This window comes from Papaver somniferum, unplaced genomic scaffold (assembly GCF_003573695.1).
Source record: "Papaver somniferum cultivar HN1 unplaced genomic scaffold, ASM357369v1 unplaced-scaffold_107, whole genome shotgun sequence".
Taxonomy (NCBI): Eukaryota; Viridiplantae; Streptophyta; class Magnoliopsida; order Ranunculales; family Papaveraceae; genus Papaver; species Papaver somniferum.
In genome coordinates, this window is record NW_020619603.1 from 10,405,069 (window position 1) to 10,427,316 (window position 22,248).

Consider the following 22,248-nt stretch of genomic DNA (forward strand, 5'->3'; position numbering starts at 1 on the left):
TATCCGACCTGGAAGTAAATTTCTCATGTAACCTGAGCACCTAACTGGGATATTATGAGAAAACCTAAACAAGTTGCGAGCAGCAATTTGATAACACAGGCCATGCCATCGAAAGATGGTTCTATACCCTGCCACCTTTACTACTGATGCAACCATAACACCATCTCCTGTCGAGTAGTTACTGAGAATTTCTACGAGCTGGAACTTGCATCCTATTCTTGTTTTAGGATCCGAGCACCAATCTAACGGTTTCCAGTCTTTATAAATTGCCCATACTTCACCTTTTCGTGGATAAAGCTCAAACAGTTCTTTTGAATAACCCGCAAGAACACGGTATTCTTGAATAGACGAGACCAAATGTGAGACAACTACCGTGTCACATTTGTCTATCTTATCACTATCCAGCTTAAATAACCCGCAAGATACAGGCAAACCTGCGTCATGCCATTTTCTCTCATTTGCGTTAACAGGAGCAGGCCTCAACCACCTAAGATACAATGTGTATTCCTTCTTATAACAACTCTCAATTCTATTAATTTGAGCATATAGTCGAGGCACTTTTTCTTGATCGTAAGCAGCCAAAAACTGACCCACTGCAAATACAGCAGCCCTTTTATGGTTGCTGAAGTCCAGAAATATTAGAGTAGGTTCCTTGTGAACTATGGTTTTAACTAAGCTCCCAGATGATCTTCCTAAAGATCCTTCCACTTCATTTAATCTAGTCTCCCTGTTAGCAGTATCTGAGAGCACTTGTTGGCCACAAACCTTTCCTGTGAGCTTATTGAATGATTGGGTCTCAGCTAACAATTCACAATCATCCCCACCCAACCTGACACAATCACTCTCAGTATCAATCTCTTCAGCCACTTTCTCTTTGTCAACCAACTTATTAACTGCATCATCTGTTCCATCATAAATGCACCCAAACTGACACCATCCCTCTCAATGTCAATCTCTTCTGCCACTTTCTCTAAGCTATTTTTTGCAGTTAGCTCACCTATGTTCTCTCTTGATGACCTGTCCATTTCCAAATTATCTGAAGATGTGCTTTCATCTTTTGATTTTCCATCAGCCTGACTAATTCTTTCTTCACATGTTTTTGGTGATAGATGTCTTCGCCGCGAGTATGCAATGAGTTTCTTGACAATTTGATCCCCGGGAGCAACATACCCTGCACACTGATTCACTGTATATATTTCTGGATTCGGCACTGAAGCTATAAGAGGAGATCCAGAATTTTGGTGCTTAATGCTGGCACCATTACCAAATTCTGCTGCAACCGTATCCATTTCAACATTCTCAGTTATTGATAACGGGTGAGGACTCTGCATTTCATTTAATCTACACTTGCTTTCAGCAGTATCCGACCCCGCTTCTTGGCTACAAATTTTTCCTATTAGTTCATTAAGTGATTGGGTCTCACCCATAACTTCACAATCATTCCCACCCAAACTTCTTAACCTCTTCAAAGGCTGCTCCCCTGTATTGCATATTAGACTGTTATTATCTGAATCCTCGCTGACAATTCTCTTAGTCCCAGAAGAATTTTGTGAAGTAGCTCCGCTATCAATATTCACGGTTGCAGCTCTTTTAGATTTAAACTCGCTATAAGCGTTTTCGATGAGCCCCAAAGATGATTGAATTTCCTGAAACTTGTTCTTAACCGGTTCCGAAGTTCTCATCAGCTCCGTGTACTTCAAATCTATGTCAGACACACTGGCCATCTTGTTAATGTCGAGAACCGAGCACCAATCAATTCCACTCCCTTGAGATTTAGCTGTACATGCTATGTCACATAGTTTGATCAACTCATCAACATATTTAATTCCTGGATACGATGTTTGTGCTTCAATTAGCTTTTTCTTAGCACCATCATAGTCATTATACTTCATGAAGATTAATCCAACCCATCTTTGGACATCTGCTTCCACCTCAGCTCTCACCATCATCTAATTCACAAAAATCCCAAATTGATCTTCTATTCCAAAACCTACATTCCCCAGTACAAAAATTACTTAAATTGCTAAGCAGAAAACATAATACATAGCTATTGAGAAATCAAAAAAAACCCATTTTGGAAAATCCAAGAATTCCTAAAACCCCATTTCCGAAAATTCAAGATTTTCTCAAACCCCATTTTGGAAAACTCAAAAATTCCTAAAACCCCATTTTGGAAAATCCAAGAATTCCTAAAACCCCATTTCGGAAAATTCAAGAATTCCTCGAACCCCATTTTGGAAAATTCAAAAATTCCTCAAACCCCATTTTGGAAAATTCAAGAATTCCTGAAACCCCATTTTGGCAAATTGAAGAAATTCTACAAGGCCATAGGTACACAAGTTAAGCACTGTAAAACCCTTCAATTATAAGCTCAGAAGCATGCAACTTTCCCTAGTTTAGACAATGATAACATCAAAAAAAAAGTTCACACTTTGAAGTTCAATTTTAACGGTAAGAGGAAGAACTGCAAGAAATATAAAATTGAAGGAGAACAGAGACTTACTGGAGCATAGAATTCAAAGAGGATGAAGAAGAAGAACCGGGAATTGCAGCAGCGGGCGTCTGATAGTTAGGGCAAGGAGTTGAATTACCGACCTCCAAATGAGAATTTGAGAGGTTTAAAGACTTGTTTAAACCCGCTGGGGTTAACAGTTGGCTAGGGCCTGGCTTTCACACTTAGGTCAAAGTTTCGAGTGGCTGTTATAAAGTTCTTTGATCACTAATTTAAAACATTTTGTGTTGTGTTGTGAAGCTGGAATTTATGAGATCCGGGGATTTTATGGGATTATATTTTTATTTTATTATTGGTATGTTTGGTTATCTAAATTTTTTAGATTCATTGTGCCACTGCCCACACAATCATGAATCAACGGATAGAAATTCTGAATGTCATGAAACACCGTGCTAAAACTTTCTGATCTAAAGTTTCTTCCGGGTAGATCTTGGGAGGGACTGGATTAGGTGAATTCGGCTTCCAATCCGGTCAATTGAGGCCCGCCTCATTGGGATATTGTTGGCCGGCATGGACGTAGTATGAATACGATGTCGGGAATGTTGTTGTCGGCATTGTATTCATACTATGTCCATGCCGGCACCGAGCTATTTCAGCTGCAACAATGGTGGATTCAAAGAACAAAGATCAAATTTTCAACATATTTGCACCTCTATCTGAGTATTGGGAGTGCTTGTACAATCATCCTCCATTTTCACCAAAAAAAGTTCTCTTTCAAAAAAATTTTCCCTCCTACTCTCACCTCACTCACCCAAATACAAATAAAAACACACTAATAATTTATCAAATAATCTTATGAATTTACTAATTATAATTAAGCACTAATCCTGATTAGTGAGGGGTAGATTAGGTATTAGGTAAAATACTTAGATAAGGGATGACCTGATTTGATATTTGGATCAAGGTTTTGTCCTTTTCCTTTATCCCCCAATTAGTTTGAGTATCCCCCAATCGCACGTTCTAGTTTTTCTTCTTTTTTTTTTCGCCTTTTTTGTACCTAGGTTGTATACAAGAAAATTATGTACCTAGGTTGAATTTATGGCAGAAGATCCAGAATTTTGATGCGCAATGGTAGAAGAACCATTACTGAATTTTGCTGCAATTGTATCCATGACAGCATCCTCAGGTATTGCTAAGTGGTCGAGGTCGAGTACCACACTTGAAAATAAACCCTCCATGTCTCCTGAAGACCTAACCGGGATATTATGAGAGAATCCAAACAGTTTGCGACCAGCAATTTGATAAGACATGCCACTCCTCCAAAAAATAGTTTTATACCCAGTCAGCTTTACTATTGATGCAACCTTAACACCAGCTGTTGTTGAATAATCACTGAGAATTTCTACGAGCAGGAACCTGCATCTGTTTTTGTTTTAGGATCCGAGCACCAATCAAGTGGTTTCTGAAAAAAAAAAAAAGGGTCTAAAAACCACACCCAATATTTCGTTCGGCAATCTGAGAGGACTTACTCCAATATACTTTCAAGAGAATCAACTAGACAGTCATACTCAATCTATAAGAAAATATATCAAAGAACGATATCTCTATTTCTCAATTCAATCGGCAATCAATCAAATAAGAATTTGCGAGCCCGGTTGAATAAAGAGAAATAACATGAACGGTACCAAAGACCAATGTTCAAGTGTCAATCAATTTATATCAACAACCAAAGGTTGGATTATCTGATTGATAGATCTTAACGCACAACCTGTGATATTTCTATTATATAACAAAATATAATGCGGAAAAGAAATAACACATACACCAGAAGTTTTGTTAACGAGGAAACCGCAAATACAGAAAAACCCTGGGACCTAGTCCATCTTTGAACACCACATTGTATTAAGCCGCTACAGACCCTAGCCTACTACCAATGAACTTCAAACTGGAATGTCGTTGGACCCTAATCAATCTCACACTGATCAAGGTACAGTTGTGCTTCTTCCGTCTCTGAACCCCACAGGATTCTACGCGCTTGATTCCATTATCTGATCTCACCCACAACTAAGAGTTGCTACGACCCAAAGTTGAAGACTTGATAAACAAATTTATCTCACACAGAAAGTCTATTGGAATAGATAAATATGTAACCCACAGAAATACCTATGAGTTTTGTTATGTCTTTTGATAAATTAAGGTGAACATGAACCAATTGATAAACCGTACTTATATTCCCGAAGAACAACCAAGAATTATCAATCACCTCACAATAATCTTAATCTTATGGAAGCGAAACAAGATATTATGAAATCACAAAAGATGAGACGAGGATGTTTGTGACTACTTTTTATCTTACCTATCAGAGATTAAGTCTCGAGAAAATCTTAGAGAAGATAGTACGTAACACGATAGGATAATCAAAATGAGAACACACAACTACAGATAAAATAGTTGGGTCCGGCTTCACAATCCAATGAAGTCTTTAAGTCGTTAACCTACAGAGTTTCGTGAAAAACCTAAGGTTAAAGGAGAATCGACTCTAATCGCAACTAGTATCACACAAAAGTGTGGGATTAGGTGTCCCAGTTGCTATAATTCTCTTTTATATAGGTTTCAAATTAGGGTTTTCAATCTAAGTTACCTTGGTAACAAAGCATTCAATATTCACCATTAGATGAAAAACCTGATTAGACCCAAGTTAATATCTTTCAACTGTTAGATCGAACTTATCTTGTTACACACAAATGAAATGTACCTTCATTTAGGTTTGAGTTACCGTACCTAAACGTGTACACCATGTTGGATCAACAATAGTTAACCGAAATTATCCATATGAACACTCTCATATCAACCTTGTTCATCTTAACCATAATTAGTTATGATTCAAATGAAACTAGTTAAAGAGTTGTTGAATTGCTATATTCTCATAGACGTATACAAGAACACAATTGAAGCAAAATCGGTTTGATTCACTCGAATCAATTCATGAACACTATAGCCACGCTTTGCAAAAGATGCATTCCTTATTATATAAATGTATTAGTTTATGCACACAACCGATTTTAGAACTTTAACCTTCAAGTATGCAAACAGGTACGCATACTTCAAATACCCGGACTGAGTTTGGGTTTCTCCAATACGCGAACTGGTGCGAAAACCACAAATCCCAACATAAAATCTCTGACATGAACCATACGTCAATACGCGTACTGGTACGTGTACTTAGGTTCCCGGACTTCACTAACCAACAGGTACGCATACGGGTATACATACTATGACTCCCGGACATGGATTACATATATGCAAGAATGCATAATATGTTCATAATCCAATAATGGTCAAGTGTTCTAAACTCTTATTTAAATCATTGAAACTTTCTTAGAGGATGACAATAGACGTTTTCACACACTATTAGCATCAAAGCAATTTTCAAGTTAATGAAATAATCACTACGAAACATTCCAAGTCTACACCAAATGATTGCATTACACAAACCATGTAAGATGTTAATCGGCAATTTTCACATGATCATCTTTTGACTTTCGCCAAGAATATAAGATGAACTTGGTCGAAGCGAAAGCTTACCAACACATATTTCGAGAAATATGTAAGTGAGTTAAAATATCAAATTTGCATATTAGAAAACTATATAGCACTACGACTTATTTCTCAGTGTAGGAGATAGAGTAGAAATAGACTTTCCAAGTGATAGATGAGTTTCAGTCTCCACATACCTTTTGTTGATGGAGTTCCACAAGCTCTCCTTAGTTGTTTTTCGTCTTCAAATGATGAACGCCGTGAAGTCTAATGCTCAACTACACAATCTATCCTAGTCAGAGACATCTATAAGTAAACTAAAAATAAAGACTTATACTTTTGATCACTAACAATGACAAACAAGCTTGAGATAGTAACGCTTGCGACTTTGACTGAGCAGTGCTCTAACAATTTGCACTATTTATAAAGATCCCACACTTCACCTTCTTGTGGATAAACTTTAAACAATTCTCTTGAAAAATAATAGTACTCATGAAACGACGAGATCAAATGTGAGATTACATGGAGACTACTAACTCCCATGTCACACTTTTCTATTGTACCATTATCCATCTTAAAGAACCCGCAAGAAACAGGTAATCCTGCCTCATGCCATATTTTCTCACCTGCATTGATAGGAGCAGGTCTCAGCCAAACACACAATACTTTCTTTATGCTGTTTGTTTCCTTCTTAAAACAACTTTCTATTCCAATAATTTGAGTATACAATAGAAGCATTTTTTCTTGATCGTAAACAGCCAAAAGCTGACCAACTGCAAATAGATTAGCCATTCCATCTTTACTCAAGTCATACAATTTTAGACTAGGTTCCTTTTAAACCATGGCTTTCGTTGGGCTCCCAGATAATCTTCCTAAAGATCCTTCCATTTCATTTTCTCTAGGCTTGTGTATAGCACTATCCGAGCTCTCTTCTTGGCTACAAAATTTTTCTTTTAATTTATTGAGTGACTGGGTCTCAGGTATAACTTCACAATCATCCCCACCCAAACTTCTTACCCTCTTCAAAGACTGCTCCCTAGAGTTGCATATTAGATTGCTTTTATCTGAAGATTCTGAATCCTCGCTAATAATTCTCTTAGTCCCTGAAGAACTTTGTGAATTAGCTTCTCTATTTCTAGTCATTGTTTCAGAATGTGCGGTGACTAATGGATCCACAGAACCCCAAGGACCCAATCTTGCAGCCTTTTTCCAATCAAACTCATAATAAGCTTATTCCATGAGTCCCAAAGCTGATTGAATTTCCAGAAACTTGTTCTTAATGGGTTCCAATGTTCTGACCACCTTTGTGAACTCCGTGTCAGACTCATTGGCTGTCATGTTAGTCTCCAGAACCGAGCACCAATCAATTCCTCTTCCTTGCAAATATGTGCATACCATGTCACATTCTTTTATCAACTCATCAGTATATTCAAATCTTGGATATGGTTCAACTGAACTTCTAATTACACCATCAACAAACGTTCATCAACAACAGTAACAACAACGTCTGACATGGCCGTCTTACAAGACCTACTGGCAGCTGGACTGTCAGACGAATATCCTGATGAATAACGTCTATCATTGTAACAAAAACATCCGCCGTGGTTGAGTTCTCAAGGAATTTGGTAATACGTTTTAAATATCTATCACTAAAAATCGTAATATGAGTCCATTACCTGAAAGAATATACTTGATAGCCATAGTCTCAAGAGTATAATGATTCCACATTCCAGCAAGCTCCAACTTGAAATCATCATAAGTAGTTTCGTTATGAATCTCAATTGCATGAAGATGCCCACCATTGTATGTTGGTGAACTATCTTTATCAGTCACAAACTCACCCCTAGATTGACATATAGTTATAAGTTTCTTTTTCCCCATTTACCTACACAAAAAACTCAAAAAATTGGAATTTCACATACAAATTCAATGTTCTGAGAAAACCCGTTTTTCAAAAGTCCAATTCAATCTACATAAGTAATTTTATTAAACCCCGTTTTGGCAAATTCTAATAATTCCTAATACCCTATAGGTGCAAAAGAGTAAACCATGTAAAAACCCTAGAATTATAAGCTCAAGCTGTAATGGAAAAAAGAACAACTGCAATAAATGTGAAAATGAGGGATAATGAGAGACTTACTGAAGCTTGCCTGAAGTGTAAGGAGGAAGAGGAAGAACCGGAAGCAGTATTCAGCAATAATGGTTGAGTAAGGGTTTACTTACCTGTTCGAATGCCCTTAAAAGTAAGTTGTGAGTCCACAAAAATATAGTTATGGCAATGATTCGAACTACCAACCTCAAGTTGAGATTTGGGAAGCTTTGAAAATAATTTAGGTTAACCAGACAAACTAGGGTTACACCAAATGTCTAGGGACCTGATTGGTTTGGTTTGAGCCCATGTTAGAGTCCAATACACTGGACAAGAACCATAATATTGGGCATACCAAAAACTTTATAGGCATGCAAAGTCATTTTCCTAACCAGTGTGTATTGATAAGGGGTGTCTAATGGGTATGAATGACCTATATACCCTTAAACACTTCGAAAATATTGATTTATAGGCTTTAGGTTCGGCTGACTCGTGTTGATGAGTTATCAGCCGAACTTCCCGCTGTAGACTGAATTCTTTCGATCTTGTTTTGATCATAACTTCTTCGTCCAATGTCGGAATGACCTCATTCTTTTTGCGTTATCTTCGTATTTTCATTCTCTTGAAGATGAAGATAAAATCTACTTGATTTTAATGGGTCAAAATCTATGATTTCCATTATATAAGCTGAACCATTAACATTTTTTATTCCTGAACTCTCAGGAATAGGTTCGGCTTACATCTATGAGCCGAACCAACCCATTGACGAACAGTTCGGCTTACATCTATGAGCCGAACCTCACATAATTTTTCTTCCAGATCACACAGGACTAGGTTCGGCTCATTATGATATTTTTAAACAAGTCGAACTAGTTGGTTCGGCTCATAACAATAACACTTTCAGCTTGACGAACTGTTCATTAGTTGTCAATATCCAGGTTTCAGATCAAGGTTCGGCGCATAATTTAGGTGAGTTGTGAGCCGAACCTAGGTTAGACGCATAATTTAGTTGTGTTGTGAGCCGAACCTAGGTTCGGCGCATAATGTTGTTGTTTTTTAAGCCGAACGGTTCTTCAAATTTTCAGCCTGAAAGTGTATATGAACAGTTCGGCTGATACGATTTTCATTATATAAGTCGAACCATTAACATTTTTTATTCCATAACTCTCAGGAATAGGTTCGGCTTTCTAGGAAAATTTTATACAAGCCGAACTAGTGTCTAGCAAATGTTCGGCGCATACCTAAACAGTTTCAGCTAGCCGAACTGTTCATAAAGGGATCGGTTCGGCTCATAAATGTAAGTCGAACCTTTTCATCCTCCATTGAATCATTCTCGTAATCTAGGAAATCAACCATTTGGGAATCATTGTTGTAGTTGATGTGTATTTTCCTAGGTTTTTTAGATGATATATGACACTCCTCATCCTCCATTGAATCAAGAATTAGAATTTTCTCACTTTCTCCTTCTCTTTCTCTCCTTCTTAACCAAACCAAAACTTTGATTTTTTTCCCCAAATTTTTCATCTAAACAACTCTTATAATTCTGAAAATTATTTTAATCACTAAACAAAATATTTAATCACTAATCAAGATTAGTAACACTAATACGTAAAGGGAAGATTTGCCATTAAAAAATTTTGGGTTAAGGGGTTATCTGATTTTGCTATTTCACAACCTTTTTTGTCTTCATTCAGTATGCCTTGGAAGATTTTGGTATGCCCAATATTATGGTTCCTGGACAATAACATACTGGTTGTTTATTTATTTATGGGAATTTTTTTCTCTAGCCCAATTTTTATATTTTTCATATTAAAAACCCACCATTAAAATTCCATATATAACTAGCCCATAATTCAGATAAAATAGTGTACGATTACAAAAATAACCTTTCACTTAAAGTAAAAATAAGCGATAATTTTTGTGGTACTAGAAAATAGAGAAGGAGGCACAAAATAGAGGGGAAGAAGATGTGAGAAGTTCTTATTCATGTGTGTATAGAATACAATTTTCAAGCCTCTATTTATATAGATATAAGACTTGGTGTCCAAAACATGTAAACCCTAAACTTAGACACGAAGGGCATCTTAGTAAATAAATTTAATTTATAACACTCCCCCTAATGACCACTGTGGCTAAGTCATTACAAATATACCAGGAAAACTCAAATGAGAAAAACCTGAAATTGCATAAGCATGTAAAGACTCGAAACAGTGTTGGACACACACTCATTAAAACCTTGACAAGGAAAACCCAGTGGGACAAAACCTTTACGAAGGAAAAAGAGTACGAGGTGATAAAGTCCATGTGAATGCACCTTAATTTGATGATGGCGCTCCACTTGATAAATACTTCATTCAAATCTTGACTTGCAAATCTTTGAGTCGAGACCTTCCAATTTTGAAGAACGAATTTCTTGAATTCAGAAGATTACAGTGCTTTCATGAAGATGTCAGATAATTGATGCATTTTTGTTTCCTAGACAATAATGTCTTCGATTAATACTTTTGCAGAATCTAAATTCTTCTTCAACATATTGAGAACTTGTGTCATAGATTGCTAGATTCCCGATATGATTTGCATAAGTTGTTGATGTAGTTTCTTCAACAAAGTGCCAAGATGTAGACAAGTTACCATGAGGGAACAAAACTGTATTTGCGGCCATACCTTATAGACATCCGAGTTCCCAAGCGTTTTCTATGTTGATTTGGTCAAACAAAATGACCTAGTGAATGGTGAGAATCCACCAAATAGACTAAATTGATACAACTCCCCCTTGGATGATCACCATGTTAAATTAAATTTCCTCACTAAAACCTTGCCAGTAAAACCCAATGGGAAAAACTTTGGACGAAGGAAAAAGAACACAAATATCAACATTTTGAAAAAAATTAAACGTCAACAACATATTGCCTCGTTAAAACCTTGTCAGGAAAACCACATGGGATAAAACCTGAAACGAAGGGAAAATAGTACAAAATTTGACGATTTATGATGCTAACTCAACTATATGAGTATTATAGAAAACGAGCATCAAAATTATAACTCAAGTCTATCTCAAAGACGAGTTTAAGCTAGCATAATTCTTACCGCAGATTTAAGAAAGAGAAAAAGAAATAGAATTTATGATGCTAGCGCGTGGATTTCTGTGATTTTAAGGACTCTTCAAGAGACCTATAAAGTTGATAGCATCAACTAATTAATCTGGATTCTCGGTTTTATACCAAATTCTAAAAACACATAGAGGATTGTTCAACCAGCCATGATCGAGTCAGGTGGCTGCTATAATATATTTCGAATCCTACAGGGATAACAAATTTGAATATGTTCTCAACCACAATTCTTCTGTAAATGCAATACGAGTCCTTAAAGGACTACCACGCCAAAAGCATCATACATGGAGAACAAAAATTATTGAATCGATCCTAGGGTATGAGAAAAAAAATAAAACCCTCAAATCGTTTTTAGAACAAAGAAATTTCTCGTATAAAGACGCAATATAACTACACCAACCAGTAATTAATAGGCTTGGCATGTTTAAGGTGTTAAGTTTGGATACAAAAATTGCATCAATCGAGAAATTAATCCAACCTAACTTGGATTATATGCCAACCAATCACATATGCCGATATTTCTCTGCAGAGGGGTTAACAACCACCATCTTTTATTATTCCAGTAGCTATTATAAATGAATTCCGACAATAATTAGCTTATCATATGATCCCACAAAATTCTCAAATGTATGTATATCTTGAAAGAATTCACAGAAATATACTGGTACCAGCGCCCTTAACGGGATCTTTTTTTGATATACTCTATTGGAGCATTATCCCTAGCGTAGCACGTACTCAAAAGCTACATACTTTCTAAATGTGACTGGATTATCCTCTTCAAGAAGAAAAAGCTTAATAAAAGCAAATTGAGACATTTCACACCAATTGATAGTAACAACCTTTTTCAATTTGATCATGTTGGGAGAGCAAGATATAACATTTAAGTTAACTGACACAAGCTTCTAATAGTGTATCTCTCCCCCTGATCATGGTGGATTTTTCATCTCATATAAGAAAATACATTATGTATAGTATTATCCTATTAAATCAAGGACATATTCTCATAAAATATTCTGGATTTTAAGAATAATACCAGTTGGACCGTAGATAATGACTCCAAAAACCATAAAAGAAATGTCCACAAAAACTCTAGTCTACTTGACATACAAATTTAACATCAACCATGAATTTTAATGGTTACAACCAAAAGCATATAAAATATGCTAATAAATCTCAGGAATAATTCTGAGACCTCTGAGGCGAACGAGATACTGATGTAGAATGAAATTATGGACACATTCTTTTCCGAAGAAATTAAATTCAAGATCAATTTAGTCACTCCAAGGACTAATTATGTAGACTAACAAGTTTCAAGATCAATTTAATCACTCCAAGGACTAATTATGGAGGCTAACAAGCCGGGTGCGCATCCTTTGATCTTTTGTTCATATTTTCCAACTACTAGGGAAACTATTTTATTTTTTATTTATTTTTTGAGATTTACCATGAGAAAAAAATGATTTAAAAATGCAACCATTCCTCTCGGTGTTTGCAATTGTTAATGTCATAATAACAACACTTTATATATCCCTCTAGGATCGATAGGGAAAAACCAAATCAATTGGCTTATATGATTCTTTTTTTTTTAAATAGATAGATTTCATTGTTAAGGAATCCATGGTTTCCCTTAAGAAACGAATATCAATGGTTTATTAGTAGAAAAATAAAACATAATCAGTAAAGTTTTGTTGAAACCATTACCGTAAAACTACGAGGAAAAAAAATATTGGCTAAAATTTCTTAGAATGTCAATTTTAACATCTTCTTCTGCAGAATTGATGGAGAAAACCAATACCGGTTGGTATATGCGGTACACCAAAATTGCATCGACAAAAATAAAAAGAAATGTCGACTTTGTTATCGCACAGCGAAAATCCACTTCGTGGTTATAAATGATTTCTTGTAAAAAAATAATTTGAAACCGACTATAAAAATCACATGATTTTCATCGAATAGACGAAGATACCAAACTTAATTAGACGGAGATTTTTCAACCATGCATGTGATTCATTATTGTAAAGGAAATCAAATTGTGATAACACCAATTCTTGGTGACTATAGTTTCATTAAAAAAATAGAAACTAAAAAATGGATTTTATTTTCTTTCTCTATGATGAAAAATAAGAGAAGAAACATTCATCAATTTATTAAAAACAAAAAAATTGATCATCCATATCTCCTAAATATAATCCACATCTTTACAGGATTAATCAGTGAGTTTTATCGGATATACCGATAAAAGAAGTAAAACAAAAACACTTCCTTAATTGTGACGGTTGAAGCACCCATTCACTAATTCACAACTATCATCGTGTATGCAAGTATGCACGCTCGATATAGTTTTATATTAAAAGCAAAAAATGCTTTACAAGTAAAAATCAAAATAAAATTTAACAAATTTGTCGAGTTATGTCCACAATAAAACAAACAAGTTAGTGACTGTTAATAACGAACTTCGAAAGGAACAAAACAAAAGGACAAAGACAAACACGACAATACTGTTCACCATGCCGGATGTTATCTCTGGTCCGTGCGTTCCTTTAAGGTCATATCCGTTGAGATCCGAGATTACATATAAACTCTTCCAGTATGGTTTCCCGTATGATAGAGCAAACGTGCCTGATAACGTGTTGTGATACTAGAAAATAGAGAAGGAGACACAAAATAGAGGGGAAGAAGATGGGAGAAGTTCTTATTAATGGGTGTATAAAATATAATGTTCAAGCCTCTATTTATATAGATAAAAGATTTGGTGTCCAAGACATGTAAATTCTAAACTTAGACACGAAGGACATCTTAGTAAATAAACTTAATTTATAATAATAACAATTGTGAAAAAAGATTTGATATTAGAAACCGTTCCTAAATAAACTCCCATTTTATTACGTCATCCTTAACCTATTTTTCTTCCTAAAATAACTCACTTACTTAACTCCTAAAAATTCTCCTAGCCAGCTAATATTAGTATTTTCGGGTTTAAAGAATATTCCTGAAGTGACGCACTTATATAATTATAATTAGCCATGGAGCACTAAAAGGACGAGCTACCGCGAAGCACTGAATAACACCCAAGGATTCACTTTATTCCATCTCGAGAAGGATCTAAAAATCAACGGAGAGGGATAATCTAACTGACATGGATGTGATGGGAGCCGCAGACAGCTGTCTGGCGCGTGCAGACAGCCCAACCACCCGCATTAAACACTCTAGACATAGGGTACATGTCAACCAACCTGTGGAGGAGAAAGAGGTGACTCGTCGTCGGAAGGCATAACCGCTGGAGGCATCGGTTGAAGACGAAGACACCAGTGGATCAGCACAAAGAACAAGAAGATAAGGTGGCAGTCGACCTTAGCAGTGGACCCCATGTATTATCCCTATAAATACACCTCTCCATTAAGAGAGAAGGGGTCGACCAGTTTTGAGTAACTAGAAAAGAGTATAGGAAATAGAAATAGGAAGAGTAAGTATGAATCATATTTCCCCTAAAGCATCGTTGTTCACTTAAAAGTCATTGGACTATCTTTGTAACCCCTCAATACATAGTGAAACACCAACCCCGTGGACGTAGGCGTTAGTGCTGAACCACGTAAAAAACGGTCTCATTTACATTTCAGTACCTTACTTTCTGTTATTATGATTATGCTTTGTGATATATGCATCGTAACTGTGTAAAATGGCGGAATCAATCCCTCCCGACTAGACAATGACGAGTCCGAAGACTCTGAGTCGATGAGTCATTGCATTTTGTACCATTTCACATCTATTTATTTCTTATAACGCTTTATTTACGAATGTGAATATTGTTTGTGAACACGTGGATTCCATCGTGATTTACGTGTTCACAATCTGGCGCTAGAAACAAGGAATCTGTCCCGGTACAAGATTTATCTTTCCTATGATTTTACCCTCTTTTAGGCTCTAAGCGTTATTCCATGTGAAATAGCGTCTTGAATAAGTCTCCATTGTTTTGTTATGTTTATTTTCAAAAAAAAAAAACGATAATTCTTACAGCAAAACCCATCAGATCTAGTTTTTCCTCAAATCTAGCTTCTCTCTTAGATTTTAAGCCATTTTTGTCAACCAATCAGGATTTATTCTCTTCAAGTGTGTGCCAAGTCCTTTTCAAACTTTGTTTCAGATCTAGCGTTGGTTTTGAAAAGACTTTTTTTGAACTCATTTGTAAAGTGCTATCTTTGGATCTAATTCGTTTAACCTAAAGATATTTTCCTTCGGGATATACCCTTTGTGTATCTGTGCTTTTTTCGGATCTGTGTTTTGTTTTGATCTGTGGATCTGTACTTTTTTCGGATTAATAAGTTTTCCAAATCCATTTAACTTTGTTCACTTAGAACGAGTCTTTGAATGATCGCGTTTAGGACCATTTCTCTTAGGCTGTCAGCAATTTTCAAACTGGAGCTGGGGTATTTAAGAGATCCAATACCTCTGAAGAGGGGAAAAATAACTAGGTTATCTCTTTCTACCTTCGGCGTCAAGGTTATTTTTTTCAAAATTGACTCTGCTAATAGAACTCTGTGGATCCTGCTTCTTTGTCTACATTTCATCTTCTGCAGAGATATCAAGAATGGAGAAAATCAAAGATGTGGGAAAAGCGGAGGACTCATCAAAAGAAACTCCGAGGACAACACCGGTTGTGACCCGAAGCAAACAAAAAGGTGAGAAAGTAAAGGCATCAACCCAGAAGGTGGATACAGTAGAAATCACCTCACCACTAAATGCCAACAAAATAGCAGCAGCAGAGCTCAAGGCTGTAGCAGCGAAAGCTGATGCAGCAAAAGCAGCAACAACCTCTCGTATCCATGAACAATGTGAAGGGTTTGCAGAGTCAACAATGCAACAACCATCCTTCTGGATGCCGCATACCAATGCTCAAGATCAGACTTTACCGGTCACCATACCCTTGCTAACAACTAATCAGCCATAACGAACCACCAGTAGGGACAACCGATCCGCCCATACCCCTAATCCAAATGGTTAATGAAGATCCTACCATGGTGGGTGAGGGGCAAAGGAAGGTTGTGACCCCAAATCAAGGATCAAACCATTCCACCCAGATAATGGCAGAGCTTAAGGAACTGAAAAAGAATAAGAGGGTATACGCAGAGGAGGTAGCGCTGTTGGCACGGTAAAACCAAGAACTCAAAGAAAATATGGCTCAAAGCTTAGGAGTGGCGCACCAACATGACGAAGCCAATTCAAAAGCACCAGAGCCAAATCATGACCGAAGAATGATTGTGACGAACGCAGCAAATCCCGAGCCACTGAACCGAAGAACAACCATAGGAAACATATCTAGCGATCCAGATTATGTACCATAAGACTCAGACTATTTTGACAGCGAAGATCAAAGACCAAAACGAAACGCAACCAACGATCATCACCATCATGCAATGGAGGACGTTCGTGCTGAAATGATTACAAAAGCCAAAAGCCAGGAAAGGAGGGGGAAGATTAGAAGAGGTGATAGAAGAAAACACCACACCGCTGACCATACACCTGGCCAAAGCACTTATCCCTCAGAAGTTCCCTGTCCTGTCATTCGAATGTTATGATGGGTCCAGCGACCCTGCAGCACACCTTCGTTATTATAATCGTATCTTAGCCCGATGGGAACAAGACGATGCAGTCCTCTGCAGGTATTTTCCTTCAAGTATAAAGGGGTCAGCATTATCTTGGTTCGACAACCTACTGTTGAATTTCAAAAGTTGTTGTAGTAATGAGGTTCAAACTCTCGGAATTGTGAAGATTAAATTTAAAGATTTAATAAAATTATATACAAAATATTAACAAAGTGGGAGAGAGGTATGAGAAAACAACCAAGACACTGATTCCACTATTACACATGAATTAATGATGGTAAATAATCCAAAACTCTAATTATCTTTTAAGTCCTTTATATCTTAACTCACTAATAATCAAGCAAATTCTCAAACATCAATTGTATCCCTTAAGCATAGATTATCTAAACAAAGCATAACCTATCTAATTGAATCACAACTGATTAGGAAAATTACGCAAACAATTTAAAACTCTGCAAAAGCAGTGATTGAGTGAACTGTAATTAAATATTAGAGAAAATAAAATAGTTACCAATTATTCATGCGTAAATAGCTTCCTCATTTCCTTGGTCGTGGGAGAATTAACCGCTCATCATGTTGGAAACACGCTCAAAAATCATTATTATTGCTCAAAGGGTGTTTACAAATGATGAAAAGGGAGAAATAATTCAAAACCGGATTTGTAACAATTATATTTGTTACAAACCAGAGAACTACGACCCTCGGTAAATAAGACTGTCCAGCGACAGTAACAAATAAGACTGTCACTGTAACAAATAAGACTGTCGGGCGACAGTCGCTGAAACTATAGCAAAATAAGACTGTTCCTTGTGGGTCTTATGTTCTTCGTGTTCTTGGTGCAGCAGCAGCAACAGCAGAAACCGAGTTTGGGAAAACTCGAATTTCTTCTTCTCTGGCTCTCCTCAGCCCCCCAGACTCTCGATAGTAAAGAAAAAATAATAAAGGAAATTTTCTTTCCTTTCTCGCCTCTTCACACGCCTGTTGATGTCGATATACTCTCAGAGCATTTTTTTCACGTTCCACCAGAAGTAAAACTCTATCAATCCACACGCCAACTACACAGAACTCGTGATGGAGCAACCAAAACCCGAGAAACCCTGTTTTCTTCACTGCCGATTATCCAACCAAATCCGGATGATTTTGAAGCCCATACCACGCCTGTATATCTCAGTCAAGTGTTCCCGTGAAGTTTTAGCCATTCAATGACACTATAACATCTTCAAATTTCGATCGAAAATTCTCAGAGAGCTGCCACATTTTTCTCGCCAATTTTTAAGTTTCAAACGAAGAAGATGGTGTCCCCCTAACCAGCTGTAGGGTGCGAATAGCAGCTGCCTTTTTTTGGGTGCCCCTTAGTAATTGAGGTGCCTCTTAACCAAATCTGGGCTCCGTGTAGCAAGTGTCCTCCGGGGGTGTTCCGAGTGATTTTTCGAGCCGAATTTTCCAACAATATTTATTTTCCAAAAATACCTAAAAATACACAAAACACCATAATAAGGACGAAAACGAGTACCAACAATACGAAACATTGAGGACAAATTAGACACATAAATGCATCTATCAAATACCCCCAAACTTATTATTTGCTAGTCCTCGAGCAAAACTAATAAAAAAATAAATAAAACCGAGTTAATCTCGGGAGGGTTTACCAGAGGTGTACCCACAAAACCATTACTTCTAATTGGTCACAAGTATCCAAAGAGCTATGAGGACATACATATTCTCAACCTATCTCCAAGTAACTAGAATGCTAGAGAAATTAAAGGTGTCAGCTCTAAAGCTGACTGAAGAAAAGGGGGACACATCCGCAACACTGCTAGATAAAGAGATATCCGCTACACAGCTAGATAAACATTGTAAGATGTGTCTGCTGCTTTACAGCTAGATAAGATTAGGAGAGAGATAAAGATGAGAGGGACATCTGCTACACACCTGGACTAATTACGTGTGATGAGTTAAACCAGCGCTAGAAAGATCTTGTGCCAGATTGAAAGCGGACTAACAAAGCAACCAAATGTATCTTTCTTCGACTCTCTCATAGTGCTCAGTAGAAACAACGTCTTCTTCGGTCTTCAAATGTTGATGATAAACTATCGAACCTCATAGAACCTTGACAATTAACTCTTCTCTTCGATTTCTTGCTTGACTTATAAATTTCTACTTCCCTTTGGCCTTCTTGAACAAAACGTAATGATGATTTTTTTCGTTTTTCATTTTTTTTTCATTTGTTTTTTTTTTTTTTTTGAAACAAAAATTACAAGACAACAATTTACATGGCCATGAGAGAAGGACTTTCAAAACTTGGATCTTCGCAACTTGTGATGTCTTGGTATCATGGATTCTAACAACTTATATCATTTTCTCTTATAACTTCAACTTTGATTTTTGAATTATTCTCTTCTATTGTTGCTTTTAAATCTAAAACTTCTTCAACTTTCTTCATAGATTTTGATGTCGCTCCGCTTGTTGATGATGATAAGTTTCTATTGAGAGAGAGTCGCAATCCAGTAACTAAGACTACATTGTGAGGTTGCTTTGTCTTTTTGGCATTTCCTGACCTACTTGCCTTTCCATCATGTATGGTTAGGTCCATCACGGTTACCCTTTAAAAGGAACAACTTCTCTCCTGAATTTCAAGGATCTCAATGTCTTTTTCTCTAATGTCTCAAAAGGTTGTTATCCCTGGCATTCCAATTTCTATCTTTTCGGTGAGAAACAGTATGTAATCTTAGCTAACCGGGTACCATGTGACGCTAGAAGTTTCAAAAGTGCAACTAAAAAGTTCTTCCCCACCCCCAAACTTAAATCTAACATTGTCCTCAATGTTTCTAATGAAAGAGCAATACCAAAAAGTAAAGTAACATGAGGAATCAGTAAAGAGAGAAGTCGGAAAGATAGTACCTGGGTGAAGAGAGAAATCAAAAACTAATATACAACATACAATCGCCTCGATGGTCAATCAAGGGTAAACAGGGTTCTGCAGAGGGACCTCCTCAACATCACCTGTTGGAAAGGGCTCTAAAAAGGGTTTCAATCTCTGACCTTTAACTTTCGAAGAACTACTACCATCCGGTGTCTCGATCTCAACAACTCCATGAGGAAAGACAGTGCGAACAATAAAAGGACCCGTCACCGAGAACGTAACTTCCCAGGGAAAAGATGCAAGCGGGTATCATACAGAAGAACTTTTTGACCTGGAGAAAATGACTTCCTTAAAATATTTCTATCATGCACAAGTTTCATTTTGTTCTTATACTCCTTCGCACTATCGTAAGCATCAATACGAATCTCGTCCAACTCATTGAGATGGAGTTTCCTATGGTCTCATGCCTTGTCAAGAGAAAAGTTTAGCTGCTTAACAGCCCAATAAGCTCTATGTTCTAACTCGACAGGTAAATGACATGCCTTGCCATACACAAGCCGATAAGGCGACATTCCAATGGGGGTATTAAACGCAGTACGGTATGCCCATAAGGCATCAGTAAGCCTAGACGACCAGTCTTTCCTATTAGGATTAACTGTTTTCTCTAATATACGTTTTATCTCCCTATTGGAAACCTCAACCTGACCACTAGTCTGTGGATGATACAGGGTAGCTACCTTATGTGTAATACCATATTTATTCTTCAAAAGCCTAAAAGGTTCATTACAAAAGTGCGACCCACTATCACTAATTATAGCTCGCGGTGTACCAAAACGTGTAAGAATATTATTTTTCAAGAAATCAATCACAACCCTATGGTCATTGGTTTTATACGCAACCGCCTCAATCCACTTAGAGACATAGTCTACAGCGACAAGGATGTATAGGTTACCAAAAGAATTAGGAAACAGACCCATAAATTCAATGCCCCACATATCAAAGACCTCGACAACTAAAATAGGGTTCAAGGGCATCATGTTCCTACAAAAAATGGTTCCTAATTTCTGGCAACGTTCACAAGTAACACAGTAATTGTGGGAGTCTTTAAACAACGAAGGACAATAGAATCCACACTGCAATATCTTAGCAGCAGTCTTCTTAGCACTAAAGTGACCCCCACACGCATGATCATGACAAAAGGAAATAATACTGGACTGGTCACTCTCAGGTATACATCTCCTAATAATATGGTCTGGACAATACTTAAACAAATAAGGATCATCCCAAAATAAGTGCTTAACCTCAGCTAAAAATCTAGAACGCTCTTGTTTACCCCAATGTTGGGGCATTCGACCAGTAACAAGATAGTTCACTATATTCGCATACCAAGGTAATTGGGTAACAAAGAACAATTGTTCATCAGGAAAGCTGTCCCTTATAGGAAGGGAATAATTAAGGGTATCCACAACAAGTCTAGACAAGTGGTCTGCTACTACATTTTCGGCACCCTTTTTGTCTCTAATGTCCGGAGAAAACTCTTGTAACAACAGGATCCACCTAATCAATCTAGGTTTCGTATCCTTCTTAGACAAAAGATATTTCAAAGCACCATGATCAGTATATATTACGATCTTAGAACCTAAGAGATAGGGTCTAAACTTGTCTAAGGCAAACAAAATGGCTAACAATTCCTTCTCCGTAGTGGTATAGTTCAACTGGGCATCATTCAGAGTTTTGCTAGCATAGTAAATTACATGAAGTAACTTGTTTTCTCGCTGACCTAGAACAACACCAATAGCATAATCTGAAGCATCGCACATGATTTCAAAGGGTAGGTTCCAGTTGGGTGCCTGGACTATGGGGGCGGTAGTGAGTAAAGTTTTAACTTTCTCGAAAGCCTCTAAACAAGAATCATCAAAGACAAACTTAACATCTTTTGCAAGCAAATTGCAACGAGGTCTAGAAATCAAACTAAAACCCTTAATGAATCGACGATAAAAACCAACATGCCCTAAGAATGACCTAATACCTTTTACGGTTTTTGGGACCGGTAAAGTTTTAATAAGGTCAACTTTGGCTCGATCTACCTATATACCCTTTGAAGATACGATATGCCCTAGAACAATTCCTGAATGAACCATGAAGTGACATTTCTCCCAATTAAGCACTAAATTCTTTTCCTTACACCTAGTCAAAACTAATGACAAATGATGCAAGCACTCATCGAAAGACGAACCAAACACTGAAAAATCATCCATAAAGACCTCTAAGAACCGTTCTACCATGTCAGAAACTATGCTCATCATACAACGATGAAAGGTCGCAGGGGCATTACATAGGCCGAAAGGCATGCGTCTATACGCAAAGGTACCAAAGGGACAAGTAAAAGTGGTTTTCTCTTGGTCTTCTGGGGCAATAGGAACCTGATTATAACCGCAGTATCCATCTAAAAAGCAATAATGGCTACGTCCAGCTAATCTCTCCAGCATTTGGTCGATGAAGCGAAGGGGAAAGTGGTCCTTCCAAGTGACCTTGTTCAATTTTCTATAGTCAATACAGACACGCCAACTCGTGGTCATTCGGGTTGGGATTAACTC

At 37.1% G+C, this 22,248-nt stretch overlaps 1 protein-coding gene across 1 annotated transcript; it reads right to left on the minus strand.

Annotated features, from left to right (window-relative positions):
* Window positions 1–786: 786 nt before the first annotated feature.
* On the minus strand, window positions 787–2,678 carry LOC113327802. Its single transcript, XM_026574934.1, has 2 exons — window positions 2,504–2,678; window positions 787–1,990 (listed from the first exon to the last, which is right to left on the minus strand). The coding sequence occupies exon 2, from the start codon at window positions 1,947–1,949 to the stop codon at window positions 801–803; it is 1,149 nt and encodes a 382-aa protein (XP_026430719.1). The 5' UTR covers window positions 1,950–1,990; window positions 2,504–2,678; the 3' UTR covers window positions 787–800.
* Window positions 2,679–22,248: the final 19,570 nt, after the last annotated feature.

Coding starts and splice junctions, on each gene's coding strand:
- LOC113327802 (XM_026574934.1), bottom strand. CDS start 1,949: ATGATGGTGAGAGCTGAGGTGGAAGCAGATGTCCAAAGATGGGTTGGA.